This window comes from Motacilla alba, chromosome 3 (assembly GCF_015832195.1).
Source record: "Motacilla alba alba isolate MOTALB_02 chromosome 3, Motacilla_alba_V1.0_pri, whole genome shotgun sequence".
NCBI classification, from domain to species: Eukaryota; Metazoa; Chordata; class Aves; order Passeriformes; family Motacillidae; genus Motacilla; species Motacilla alba.
The window spans coordinates 83,806,675-83,820,597 of record NC_052018.1 but is presented as its reverse complement, the minus strand read 5'-3'; the positions used below and the strand labels follow the sequence as shown (position 1 = coordinate 83,820,597).

The 13,923-nt window shown below is 33.8% G+C and overlaps 1 protein-coding gene across 1 annotated transcript in view; it reads right to left on the bottom strand.

Moving 5' to 3' along the window:
- The window catches only part of DNAH8 (dynein axonemal heavy chain 8), a 117,270-nt gene that overhangs the window by 57,803 nt on the left and 45,544 nt on the right, over positions 1 to 13,923 (bottom strand). The window contains 15 exon segments of the mRNA XM_038132165.1: positions 636 to 797; positions 1,432 to 1,566; positions 2,355 to 2,462; positions 2,563 to 2,649; positions 3,491 to 3,678; positions 5,395 to 5,573; positions 7,216 to 7,388; positions 8,317 to 8,541; positions 10,357 to 10,518; positions 10,809 to 10,913; positions 11,467 to 11,569; positions 11,715 to 11,878; positions 11,971 to 12,124; positions 12,486 to 12,685; positions 13,659 to 13,899. Of these exon segments, the coding sequence (XP_037988093.1) occupies positions 636 to 797; positions 1,432 to 1,566; positions 2,355 to 2,462; positions 2,563 to 2,649; positions 3,491 to 3,678; positions 5,395 to 5,573; positions 7,216 to 7,388; positions 8,317 to 8,541; positions 10,357 to 10,518; positions 10,809 to 10,913; positions 11,467 to 11,569; positions 11,715 to 11,878; positions 11,971 to 12,124; positions 12,486 to 12,685; positions 13,659 to 13,899 (2,386 nt within the window).

The following is a 13,923-nucleotide window of genomic DNA, read 5'->3' as shown; positions in this document are numbered from 1 at the left end:
TTCAGCACTAAGCAAGTACAGTATAAATGGTTCACAGAACTAAATCTTACCTAAACTTTTTTAAGCAGCTGAAAACAGTTTTATGAGATTTGAAAAAGAGTTTTCTGTATTATTTAAAAAGAAAAATTAATAGTAGTAAAACATCAATACTACAGAAGAATGAGTAATTACTACAGTCTGAAATACCTGTGTATATGAAACAAACATAGGGACTGCATTTCCTCCAAAACTGTGTATGGGTTTAGTTTCAGGAGAATTCTCTACTGAATTTTCTGTTTGTCTTTTAATATTACCCATAGGTTTGCTGTGGAAGTGCCAGTCTGCCTATGCAAGTATGAATGAACTGAATGGCACAAAACAGGGGTAGTCCTCCTGGGTGCCAAAATCTTGTAAGATGAACTATATACAGTTTCTTCCTCTGCAAGCTGAATAAAGGCTTGTATCAGTCCAGGACGAAGATCTACAGGCACCACAGTGCAAGTCCCTTGAATTGGTCTTCCTCAGCATGGTGCACACACAACCTTCAGTTTTTCCCATATGCAATGTGCAGGCTCTTGGGTAAGACAGTGGTCTAGCCACAAACACATTGTTTTGACTCCTGATTGTGAAGAATGCTTTAGAAAAAAAAGTTTTACCTGAACAAGCTTAAGGTTCCATGGTGGATGGTTAACCAATCCTGCCTCTTCAACCTGATGAGCTACTGCAGCCTGAAGCTCATCATAAGTACTGCTGTCCAACTGCAACCCCGGGAAGAGATCATTGATAAGACTCAGAAACAAAGGCTCATCTTCATCTATCTGAAAAAAAAAAAAAAAAGTTATTAAATGTTTAAAGGATGGTTATTCAAAGAATGCTTCCAAATCAAAATTAGTCTCTGTTTTAAAAGAAAACGCAGTAATAACATACTTTCTAGCTACAGATGCTTACAGACAGTTAACAGGAGAGTTTGCTACAAAAACAGCATTTTGAAAATGTCATCCTCAAGCCATGCAAAAGAGAAATTCAGAATTGAAGGAAATTTCCCACAGAGTAGCCACTGGAGGCAATTTATAAAATTGATTTGTAAACCACTTGCAGCATATATTGGAAAGAACATCCTATCTGGAAATAAATCTTTAAAAGTCTGATTTAGTGGATATTCATTAATCAATTTACTTATGGTACAGTGATCAGTCTGTGCACAAGTCAGGACACTGAAAGTCACATGCAGAGGTAAGCCTTAATATTAATCTATTTGAACCTTTGCATAATAAACACTCTTTACAAGTCTAATAAACTCTCTATGCTGTTTAATGATAACACAAAGGTTATCATGTTTCATTTTTTAAAGAAAAGAATGTTTGAGATTTTTTTCTGATCTCATACAAAACCCATGAAATATCTATTAGGCTTTCCTCTACATGGTGCTTAAATATTAAATTATATTCTTACCAGCTTAGAAAGATTCATATCTCTTAACCCTCTCATGACAATACTTAATTCGCTTTCATTTGGCCTGGCTCTCTTTTGAGCTCCAAGAGTCCTCAGTACTGAAAGGATATTCCTCAGACCAAAGTCATAATGGACCTAGAGAGTGAAAGAAGGCTTATGTATCAGTAACAAGTTCTCTAGCTTTATTTAATCAATATATTAAGCTTTACTTGCATATTTACTTGTATAGTGCAGTTGTCCTGCCTGCAAAAGGTAGCTAATATAGGAATTGTTGCTGCTGTTTAGGAATTATTCTGTTCAATATAATGAAGGATAATAAAGTTGTTTTCAGGAAGATGTGTGTCCTGTAAGGTTATTCTTTCCTAATTGAAATTTAATTGATTTAACCATTTATCATGCCATATAAAAAAAAAAAAAATTATAGCTCTGAATAGCAGGGTTCTAAAAAACTAGTAGTTCCATTCTAGGCCATGTCTTTTCAACTAAGGCATCTTAAAGCACAGACTTAGATCAAGACAGTGCTAAGGGGACAAAAACAACTTGAATCAAACTAGACATTTCTCCTGTGGTTTCCAGTTTCCAATTTCCAACTACTTAGCCTAGCCCTAGATAATTCTTACAGAAAAATTATATGACTGGGATCATTTTTGTCTGGCTGACATGTTTAGGCAGAGAACCTCATGCACTTGCAACTAACTAAAAAGCAACATTTTTAACAAAAAGGTGCATATACAACTACATATTAATGAATTGATGTAGTAATTTATTCAGAAATTTTAAAGAGGTATTTGTTAAATTACATTTAAAGTACTTCAATATTTTGTAAAAGGCACGGAAGTGATGTTTCAGAAACAATTTGCATAACCCAAAAAGTAGGAGGTTTTACTATGCAAATACAAAGAAAAATGAATACATAACATTACCTGCTTAGTGAGCTGCTCCTCACAAAGTTTATAAAGAACAAAGAATTTCTTAGCCAAGACCACATTATCAATGAATCCATAGCTTGCAAGTTTAACCCTTATAATTATCTGAAATACAAATATTTGTAGAAATTTGATTAGGTTCTCCTGAAGACAGGTCAGCAAATCAAAATACATTTTGTCCTTTCAGTTCAGTCAGGAATTATACCTGTCTATCTGGAACCATCATTGCAACAGATCTAAACTGTACTTTGAGATTTTCTGGTAGTTCTTGACGTCCAGCATATCCCGGATTCTAAATAAGAAAACATAATGCAGCATTATCATTTGCAATAGTCAAAATAGCCTCATTTTATTGTTCAATAAAAATAATTGCATATATAAATACTTAGAGCAGTTCGGAGTTAGAAGTCTTGCCTACCAATTACTGTAATTTTAATTTCCCATAAAGTAATCTTGGATTGCCATCTGCCTTGGCATTAGGAAACATACACTTTAAAATTTCCTGCCCATGAGATTACAGGAAATAGTGCTTTGAAGCCTCAAGAATCCAATGGCAACAAGACAGCATATTCCGAAAGTTAATATTACGGGAGATTGAAGAATTTTTACATATCCATGTAGGTACCCATTAGTCAAGACCTGTGTCCCTGAAAACCATCTTTCTTTTATCTCCTTCTTTAAGTGAATGTTCTTTTTCTCCCCTCTCCCTACAATATCTTTCTCATTAATACTGTTAAAGTATTAATACTTTTAGACTACTAATACAGTAATAGTATTAAAACATTAATGAATTATTAATGCATTATTATTAGCCTTATTGAATATATGGTAGTAAAGCACATTAGTGTTTCAGTCCTCTCAGTGAGCACAGAGAATTCTGCAAGTTTGGTCAAACTCTTAGTCTGCAGTGAATAGCAATACAGCAATGAAGGGATATAATTAGGAACCCTTCCCATAATAATAAAGTCAAAATGAAGGCAGGCCATTCATGAATAATCATATTATTTAGGTATTGTGCACTTAATTATAATTCTATAGTGATATTATTTTATGAATAAAACCAGTTATTTTCACCATGTCACTTAACCTCTATGTAGCATAATTTGCCACTTTGAAATTATTACTACACTCACCATAGTTAGGAAAATTCCAAACTCTGGATTTAAATCCACACAGTCTCCATCAGAAAAAATGAACTGCTTTTTTTTTTCTTTCCTTGCTGTTAAAATAATATAGATTTGTTGTGCTGCTACTGACAAGACAGGTAACTCAATTCGATTGAATTCATCAAAACATCCCCAAGATCCAGACTGTGCAAGACCTAAAACAGAGAAAGAAAAAAATATTATCTCTTGTCCTTCATGCGTATTTGAATATCTGAACTAAATTACTTTACCTTCAAGTAATTAAATCACACTAGTTTTATTTATAGCCCTGTAGTCAAGGCCTATCTTCCTCCAATCCACCTGACTGTTTCCATATCTGTCTGAATTAATATTAGTTGATTTATACACATTGCTAAAAGTGAGCCAAAGTCTGAAAAAATATTTTGATAATTTTGGGTATTTGGTAACTAATTTTATAGATTATTCTGCGAATGTAGCCTTTTATTGTAGAGCTCCATTCAATTATTTGCAAAAAGCTGTACTGTTAGTCTAAAAAGTTAAAAATAATTGACTTAGAGCTACAAAACATTAGTCCTAAATACCAGCAAAAAAGTCACTGTTTTTATTTTACCATTTTAAGTCCCCACTAAATTAGTTTCTCATAATAATACAAGACATTAACAACATTCAAAGTGTGGATATGTCTATGAAAGAAAGAGAGAAACCCAGAGAAAGAAAAAAGAAATTAAAAGAGAAATCTAGAAGTACTATTTTAATAACAAGAATATTTTTTGTACAGGATTATTTTCACAGTTGCCTAATTTCTGTTTGGAAAAGTAACATGGATGTAGTAGCACCTAAGAGAACTGTTTTTCCTTTCACAATGTTTTATAAGGAAGTTTTTAACAGCATTTTTTCCCAAATGATATTAAAGTACCAGCAAGCCATGTTTTTCTTCCATGCATACTGAAAGCTTGCCATTTAATTGTGAATAATTTATGCAAGTCATTCAGGGTTTATTTGTGTTGCGCAGTAAAGACTAAATCACTTTAAAGACATTCTGTCATGGATTTTGTAACTCAAAGATTTTCTAAAATTTTAATGACTTTCAAATGGGCAATATGTTTATAAACACACAGCTTTAGCCACTTTTATGCCTCTTGCTTCCCAATACATACAATACGATTACTCTGAAAAAGGAGCTGACAGAAATCCCGTGAAGTTCAAGTCCCTTGGACTAGAATAACCCCATGCAGCAGTACAAGCTCTGTGCTGACTGCATTGCAAAGCAGTTTTGTAGAAAACGATCTGCTGGTCCATTTAACAACTAATTAGGCACGAATCAGAGCTATGCCCTTGTAGCAAGAGAAGCCAGCTGCATACTGGGCAAGAGTGTGGGCTGCAGGGTGAGGCATACCAGCAATCACCTCATACTCAGCACTTGTGAGGCAGCAGCTGGAGTACCACGCTCACTTTGGGGTTTCCCAGTAGGGGAGGGACATTGACACATTTGCATGAGTGCGCCCCTTGGTTGCTGTCATTGTCAGTGGCTGGAGGGAGGACATGACACAGTGGGAGAGGCTGAGAACAGCATTTGTTGAGCCTGAAGTGAAAGCAAAGGGAAAAGCCTATTGCTGTTGACAGCTAGAAAATAGGCACTGAGAAATTAGAGTCAGGTTTCTTTCAGAGGTGCAGAGGAAGAAGAGACGACAATGGACATGTGTTTCAATGTGGAAGATTCCAAGCCAGAGGAAGTATTAAAAAATGTGATGAGAATGATCAAAACACTTCAGCAGAGGTGTTGCAGAACATCCATCCCCGGAGACAGCCAAAACCCAACACAAATAAGGTTCTGAGTGAGCACCCTGCTCTACCTGCACCTGTTAAATGACCTGTGGAAGTCTCTTCTATCCTACAGGAAGAAATCTTACCTTTGAAAATCCTACCCAAACCTCTGAAGTCCATTTGATCAGAGCAGTTAAAGACTACTACGTATTTTCCCAGAGCCTTTCCCATGTCTTTCGTTGTTTCTGTTTTACCAGTTCCAGCTGGTCCTGCTGGAGCTCCTCCCATGTTCATTCCCAAAGCTTGCGCTAAAGTTATATAGCACCTACAAATATAAATTGATGTTAATCTATTAAATTATATTAAAGATATAAATGCATATATATAAAATACAGATACAGTTATACAATAGATTTTACAGCCCCTATGTTGAAATGCTACTTCTTCATAAAGCAATCCCAAGGATTTCAGTGCAAGAAGTTCAGAAAGGTAAAAGGCACAAAATATAACATTTAAATACTACTTATAAAAGAAAAGAAACCCAACAAATCAAACAAACCCTGGTGTTAACAAGCTAAAAAATCAATGCACATCCCATAAAGGTATTTCTCATTAACTTTTCTGGCAGCTATAAAGAGCACATTCTGCTGTTGCATTCTGCTATGTCATCATATTTTGCAGCATACTAACCCATATACATTTAATTATGCTACCTTTGACTAAATCCCCAGTGATTCCAGCTGGGACCTTTCCATGCTATGCGTAAGATATAGTTACAATTCTATGAAAAAAAGAACCCTAAGCCTTACCACTTTTTTTTTTTTTTTTAAGTCTTAAAAGGTCTAGATTACAGTTTTACTTATATGTGAACCTTAGTTATGATTTTCATTCATGGCAAGGTATAGAAGAATAATGCTAAAGCAATAAAGCAATGGGGTATCTTCACTATCAAATCAACATAGTTTGGACACATTCTAAATGAAGTATTTCTGGTTTTAATCCATATTGAACAGAGTTTTATCACTAACTGGTCCTCAATTTAGTTTGAATAACTGTAATTTATTACATCCAACTTGCACTGCAGGAACTTTCTTGCTTTCTATATAATAAGGAGTTCCTAAGTGACAGGAAGGCTTTCTCTCTGCCATTCTACTTCAATCAATTTTGGGGTAGAGTTTAACAATTTTACATCAAAAATACTCAGTTGCTGAGGGCAATACAGTTCACTGCAGAAATCTACTGAAATTTCTATATTGTCACAATAGCAGCTCTACCTCTTCTGGAGAAATAAAGGTATTTAAATAAGTCATAGAAGCACATACACCACACAGATATCAAAGTAAATGACTGTAGGTTGGAAGTTGTTTTTATTTCTCGAGAGGATCTTTTTGCAAATGAAATATCTCTTGGTCTTCTATTTTCTCATTTGCTTTAAAGTGATATCTCAAGAAAGGATCAAAAGGAGAAATAATTTGCACAAGTAAGGAAGCAAAGATATCCCCAAAAGGAAAAAGGAAAAACAGTTCTTTGTTAAGCCACATTTGAAACAAAATGACCATTTACTTGCTTGGCTTCAGAAGAAGGAAGGTGAGTGCACACAGCTTTTTCTTAGACTCTCAAAGAAGCCACAGAATCCTTAAAGAATCTCTTATTACAAAATTTGAAATATTTGACCTAACCTTGTCTTCAGTAGACTGCTAAACTATATGTTACTATATAAGCTTAAAAAAATGAAATTCTGTTATTAAATGTTCTTTTTAAGACTGTGATAAAGGCAGTGATAAAGGAATTAGTAAGTGTACAGAGTAGTGAGACTCTATTTTACCTTCTCTAAAAGAGTATATTAAGCAAATGTATGATAATGCTTTCAGCCCACACAGGACTTAACTCAGATTGTATCTCTTCAGAGATAAATATTAAATAATTAGATATTAAAAGTATTCCTTATCTATAATTGCTTTTCTAACCTGTCTGTAAGAGGTGTTATAACCAGACGATCAGTGCAACCCAGAAATTCATTTTGGTAAACAAAATCAACATCTGTAATTGCTACGATGACTTGATCATAATCCTCTTTATAGTAGAATCTAGACTGCTTTAACCACTCAAAATCAGTTGGTGTTCTGATGTTCATTTTTACCTTAAAAGAAAGTAAAAGTATGTGTTATTACCGAGCATCTACACTTACTGCCTTTACCAACTGTGATAAAATGCTTATTTTTATGTGAATAATGAGTGATTACTCAGATTAAGGTTCCTGTGTAAGTAAACTTATATACAATAAGCATGATATAACATATTCAGATGTATGCTAAACTGATATTAAAAAAACCCTCCTGACCGCTTAACCCAATCATCCCAACATCTCTGTTATCAAATAAATCTGAAACTGCTTTGGTAGGGCAGTCCACTTTCCAAGTGCGAAATGCAAACAGCACAGTGCTACATTCTTCAAACACACTGCAACAAAGGGTGTGATGAGGAAAGGATGTGACTGAGGCAAATGCTGTATAACCTAAACAGCCTCTGGAAAAATGTGAGGGACAGCGTTGAAGATGCCATTCCCCGAAGAATGAAGGAATGGTAACAATTTAGCAGAGCCTCAAAAATTCAAGTGTAGGATTGCAACTATCTGCTGATTTTAGTAGGTTTTTTGTTTGAGTTCTCTGTAGTCTCCTTAAGAACATGCAGCCATGTGCCAACTGAGATTCTGTAAAGTCATGAGGAAATGATGTTACAGTTACAACACCCTCAGCAGTCTCAACTTCTTAAGTTATGCAATTAAGAGCAGTACAACTTATTTCAAAGAAAGGAAGTACTTTGCTTTGCCTACCAAAAACAAACTCTATTGGAAGACATGGAAAATTTAAATATTCTTGGAAAAGTGTAAACATTTGGCAAAAAGATTTGACAGAACTATTCTTTTTAAGCAAAATTGTATTATTTTCACTGTGGTGAGATTATGGACATCTCTTAGATATGCATACACATGTAACTGTAGCTATCACATATAAGAAAGAGTATTATGATAGAAAATGCATTTAGTTGTCAGAAATCAAAGTCTATACCAAGTCATCAAAAATATCACGCTGATGCACATGAATGGTAATAAGTGTTTCAAATTTCACTCTCTCAAACTTGGAAAGATCCTGTGTGGTCTGGCCAATCAATGTATTCAGAATATCCAGAAATCTAGCATTGGTTACATCCATGATTTTTTTGTCATCCTTAGCATTGCGTAGTGCTTCTTCTCCATCACGTGTCCACAATATTTGAATTCCCAGTAATCCAACCTAAAAGCGTAATACATGAAAAATATACAAACTAATCACTTGTTGAGCTCCAGCTGTGTTACAAAAGGCTTAGTTATAATAGGAATGATAAATTATGGTGTAGACAGTTCCAAAACATCACTACATCCAACATGACTCTAACCCACCAGGACACCTTAGCTGAATTAATTGGCTCTGCTGCACAACCTGCTGAGAAAGCACTAAAAAATCTTACAAAAATTGTCACATAGTGAGATACACTCAAACTAAGGACTAGAGTCAGTTTCCCTTGTAATCCCTTAGAGAACTCCAGGAATACATACCTAAACTGGCTCTGGGGGGAGAAGACCTGAAAATGTTCCATTGCCAATTTGTAACTAATTAAAGAACATCAAATTGCTGTGAATTTTCACTGAACATGGGATGGATTGCCTTCTAACATTCTGTCATGCCCAGAGTAAAGCCTAGAGCACATTTTGCTTCCAAATAAATCTAAAGAGTTATAGCATGTTGTACATAAATTACTGTTTCAGACTGGTTTTGATTTACAACACCCACAACAAAAAATGACAGACAATCTCTGTACCCCTTTATTACCCACATTTTGATATTCACAAAGCACCAAGCCCTAAAAGTTTTACTAAACATCTCTTTCTACTTTTCTGACTCCCTATAACTGTAGTGAGTTCATGGTTACAAGTTTCTGTATTAGAAGACAGCCTCATGATTTTAAATGGTGACCTATCATAGGTAGAGTCTAAAAAAGATTAATGTTAGAATGACCAATAAGTCAAAGGAAAACAAAAAAATAAAGAACATTAATATTTGGATGTGATTATTTCATGTTGTCTATAACAGCAGTTTCTGAGTCAGGAAAAAGGCAGTTTGAAGAAAATATTTAATTTGTCAGTATTTTGCCCAACTTTTTCTCTCTTCTGTAATACAGCTTTCCTTTGTAAAAATTCCTTGGCCAAACCCTTCCAATACAAACAGTTTTTTGAACATAAGAACTTAGCAAGATGTGACAAAAGATATTTGCAGACAGTAGTAAAGCGACATCAAACTGTCTGACATGAAACAAGACAGTCCTTATTTGTTTAAGGTAGAAAAAATTTTCAAATAGACACTGCTGAGACAATACCCAATTACATGATAAATAGAGCTTTAGGATAATTCTATTAAATATTTAAATGTATTGATTTTTTTTAAATAGCAACATAATAGCTAGTTTTAGTATCTGCAGAATTTTTATTAAAAATTACACCCAGCACTGTACCAGTCAGCAAATTACAGATTCAGAATTCACACAGAATGGGAAACAGTTCAATAATTTTAAATGAAATTTAATAATTATAAGTAAGATGGAGGAGTTTCTAGAATCTTTCAACATAGCCTTGTACTATGATTGCATTATCATAGTGACAAATATATGAACTATGAGGTAAATCTTGTAAATGATGAGATAAATAATCATAATCATAGCTCTCACAATCTTAAATTATGAGAGAAATCAATCTGCACATGCAATTTTATTTGCAGCTGAAAGGGATTAAAAATCAATTACAGAAAATATTAAGCTCTACTTTATATTCTCCAAGAGAAATAAAAAATTAAAGTTAAAGCAGATGGCAAGAAAAATATGATACTGTATAGTGGGTATCCAAATCAAAGTGATAGATATTTATTATTTAGGATTACCTTCTACTGAGCAGATCCTTCCCCTTGTTTCCTCTATGAAAACTTCCTCATACATGCAATCCCACGTGCTCTTTACCTTCCACCTGCCCCCAGATACAACCCAGACTGCAGACACATGTACATATCTCGTATTCTTACCTGTGCTGGGAATTGATTAAGAAAATTCAATAACTGATATCCTGGGTCACTAATTTGGTAAAATGCTGCTCTAATTATGCCATGCAATGACTTCTGCTGCATTTGCAATAAAATCTTCAACCAAATTTCTACTGGTCCTTTTGCAACCACTGGAGTGTCCAGCTGTAAATTTAATGAAAGTAGATGTATAAAATAGAACATATTTACCAAAATTCTGTTCAAGAATATGAGTTACTACATAGTTACTAAATTTCTATTCATGACAGCTACAGATTTTACTTCAATTCATATCCAACCAATTTATTTCATGAAGACACATTCTAGTCTTTTTAACAAAAGTCCTTGAAATATTTATTTGAAATTAACAATAATTCACCTTAATATATCTTATATGTTTAATAATAAAATTGTTTATCTATTTAATGTTTCTAGAAAAAAAATCAGATAATTACTGAAATTTTTTCTCCTTCTCTTGATATGACTGCCAGTATGCGATCGTAATCCTTTGGGTGAAACTCTACTTCATTTATGTTGTCAGATATGGAAGTCAGATGTGGCTGTAAGAATAATTCGGGAGTTATTCAATGTAAATATTCAGCATTAGCAAACTGAAAAAAAAACCCTCAAATAAAGTTATCCTGCAAAATTCATCTGAACCTACAGAGGAATTTCTGGCCCTCCCCAGGTAACAATTACAGAAATAGTTGTGTAGAATTTGATCTCTGTCTACTGTAGTTTTACAGTTTGCAGAGATGATCTAGCAGAGATCAGCTGGCTTATCTCAATTGTCCTTCAGCAACAATCCAGACTGGGTGGAAGAATTTTGCAATATGCAAAGCAGGAAAGCCTCACAGGGTCCTTTTATTAATTTAGTTGGGAAAGAAACCACAAGTAAATCACTTGATCAAACCATGTTCTAGTGTTCTGAATTCTGAAGACTGTTTTGAATTACAGGTATCCATTTCACGTATTTTTAGAGTCAAGAGCAAGAAACCAAATTATTTTTCAATCAAGCTTTATAAAAAGAAAATGTTTGCCTCCCATTTTATTAAATGCTCCTCTGTATTGTATTTTTTTTTAATAAGAAGAAAAAAATCATTAAGTTCATACCTGGATTGTATGAGAATCACTTGCTTGTCCAAGAATTTCAACAAGTGCAGGATCAGAAATAAAAAAGAATCTTGGAAACAGTAGTCTTTTCTTCTCTAAATATCTTTAAAATTAAACAAGATTTTTATTAAACTATTTCAGGTTGTAATTTTTTCTATATAGTAGTATAAGGAAGACTGAAATACAATTAATGCTTCATAAAAACTATTTACAATATAGTAAAGCGGTAAAAATTAAACAATTCATACCCTGTAAGTGATTTCTGACATACTTCCAACTGTTCATGTAAATAAGGGAGAAGTTGCTCCATAGTATCATCTCCAACACAGCAGGCAACTACATTTGGGTTTTCATGAGCTCGTTGCATTATTTTTACCCATGATTTGTCAATATTCTGAAAACGCTTTGCTTCCTATATATAGAAAAACCAAAGCATAATCTGGTGAAAATTATTGCACAGAAAGCTTTTTGTAAACAATATTAGGCAAGCATTGTAAAGTTTACCTGAGGTAACTCTTTTGCAATATCTCCTGCTACAAAAACAGCTTCAAGATAAATCCAGAGGTTCTGCACAACCAGCCATTCTTCAATTATGTGTGAAGAGTTGCTTAGTTTAGAAACCCAGCTCTGAATTTGCTTTTTAAATGCTGTGTTGTATCTAAAAGTGGAGAGGAGTATAAACTATCTAATTCTAAATAAAGCTATTATAAAATAAATACTTACAATGGTGAAAAAAAACCAAACCCAGAACAAACTAACTCTTGTTTCACTTAGAACAAGAACAGCATTAGGGAAAGATTTTAGCAGCTTAGTTACATTCAAGTATATTGAGATGAAAGTTGTCTTAATTGAATATGCATTGAAGTCTTTCTCATAAGGAGATTTTTCATTAGGCCTTTTAATAGTTTGTGTTATTAAAAAACATTTAATTCAAATTTACTGCTAACCTAGCTGAATAATAGTATTGTTGCTATCACAGTGTATTTCTGAAAATGCCATACATGATCAATGCCAAGTACCTATTGGACAGTAGAGAATCCAGAACCATTAAACTGTCCTCCATCAATATCATAATTTCTGCTGATTCAATTCCCTTTAGCAGTAACTCTCCTCTTGCTTTGAACTGTGCAAAGCTCAGATTTTGGGCTCCCCAGGTTTCAGCTACTTGATACAGTTTGGCTTCTATATCCTTTTCCTTCATAGCAGATATGCATATATCCTGCAAAGAAAGGACTTTTAGACTCTCCAGTCTTGTGACATGAATTTCCTAATACTGCACATCCAGTCATAGAATATTAAAAAATGAAGATATCACACTACTAATGTTACTCAAATTATTTGTATAGATATCTGAAAAAAATCACTTTTGGAAATGGATGGATATGTATTTTCTATGGCTTCACATTTTGTTATTTCTGTGTATAAAAGATTTTGGATCATAATTTTTACAAGGCTGAGGAGGGCTAGTGATGAGACTCATCACCAGATGAACTCTGACTCTTACCACACTTCAGTTTATAAAATCACAGAATCTAAGAAAAGTTTAAGTTGGAAAGGTCAAGTCCAACATTCTTTTCAAATCAGAGCTTAATTAAAAATTAAGCAGATCACCTTGGAATGCTTCCATATAAATCAAGTATAGATATAATAAGCTTTTGCATATGTATTTTCCATATAAAAAACGGAAATTCCACTGAGTATTCACAAGTTATAGGGGACGGCTTTTTTGAAGCTGTGTGGTTCAAAAGAAGCCAAAGTAATCAAAATGTTATTTCTAATAATCTAGAAAAAAATTAATATTAAATATTCTTAAGCATGAAGTCCTCATCTAAAATTTCTGATTTACCTTCAAAACTATAAAGCAATAACAGAGGTAAAAAATTAGCTGACCATAACCATTTAAAGTTTTGTTTGAGGATTTTTCCTGCTTAAAAAGAGCTAAGAAAATAATTAAAAAATAATGGCAGAAGGAATGTGAAGAGATTATCTAAAAATAAGGGTCTAGAGATTACAGCTGCTACTTCTGCTTCTAAATAAAACACAGATTGTTTTAAACCAGTGTGGTCTGATTGAGAGTCAAGGGCTTTAAAGAAGTAATTATTTTTAAAGGGAGTAACCATTTTATAAGCCATCACATTATTTTTGCTGACAATAGAAAAAGGAACAAGGAGAGAAAAAACATATGTACCTACCTCAATGTCTTCTTTATTTTGAAGAATTGGTGCTTCCATGATGTTTCGAAGGCAAAAGGTCTCAGATTCTACATCAAATGGATGTCCTGTTGTTTCAGAAATACGATCCCAGTGTCTTTGCTTCATTGCTTTGTCAGACATCATTTCCAGCAAAGAACAACACTCAATAAAATCCTCAATTCTTTTTTTGAGATCTGAAAATGCTTGCCAGTGGTGGAGGCCTTTAGGTAGTCTACGGCACCTGCAGTTAAATTAAAGTGATACA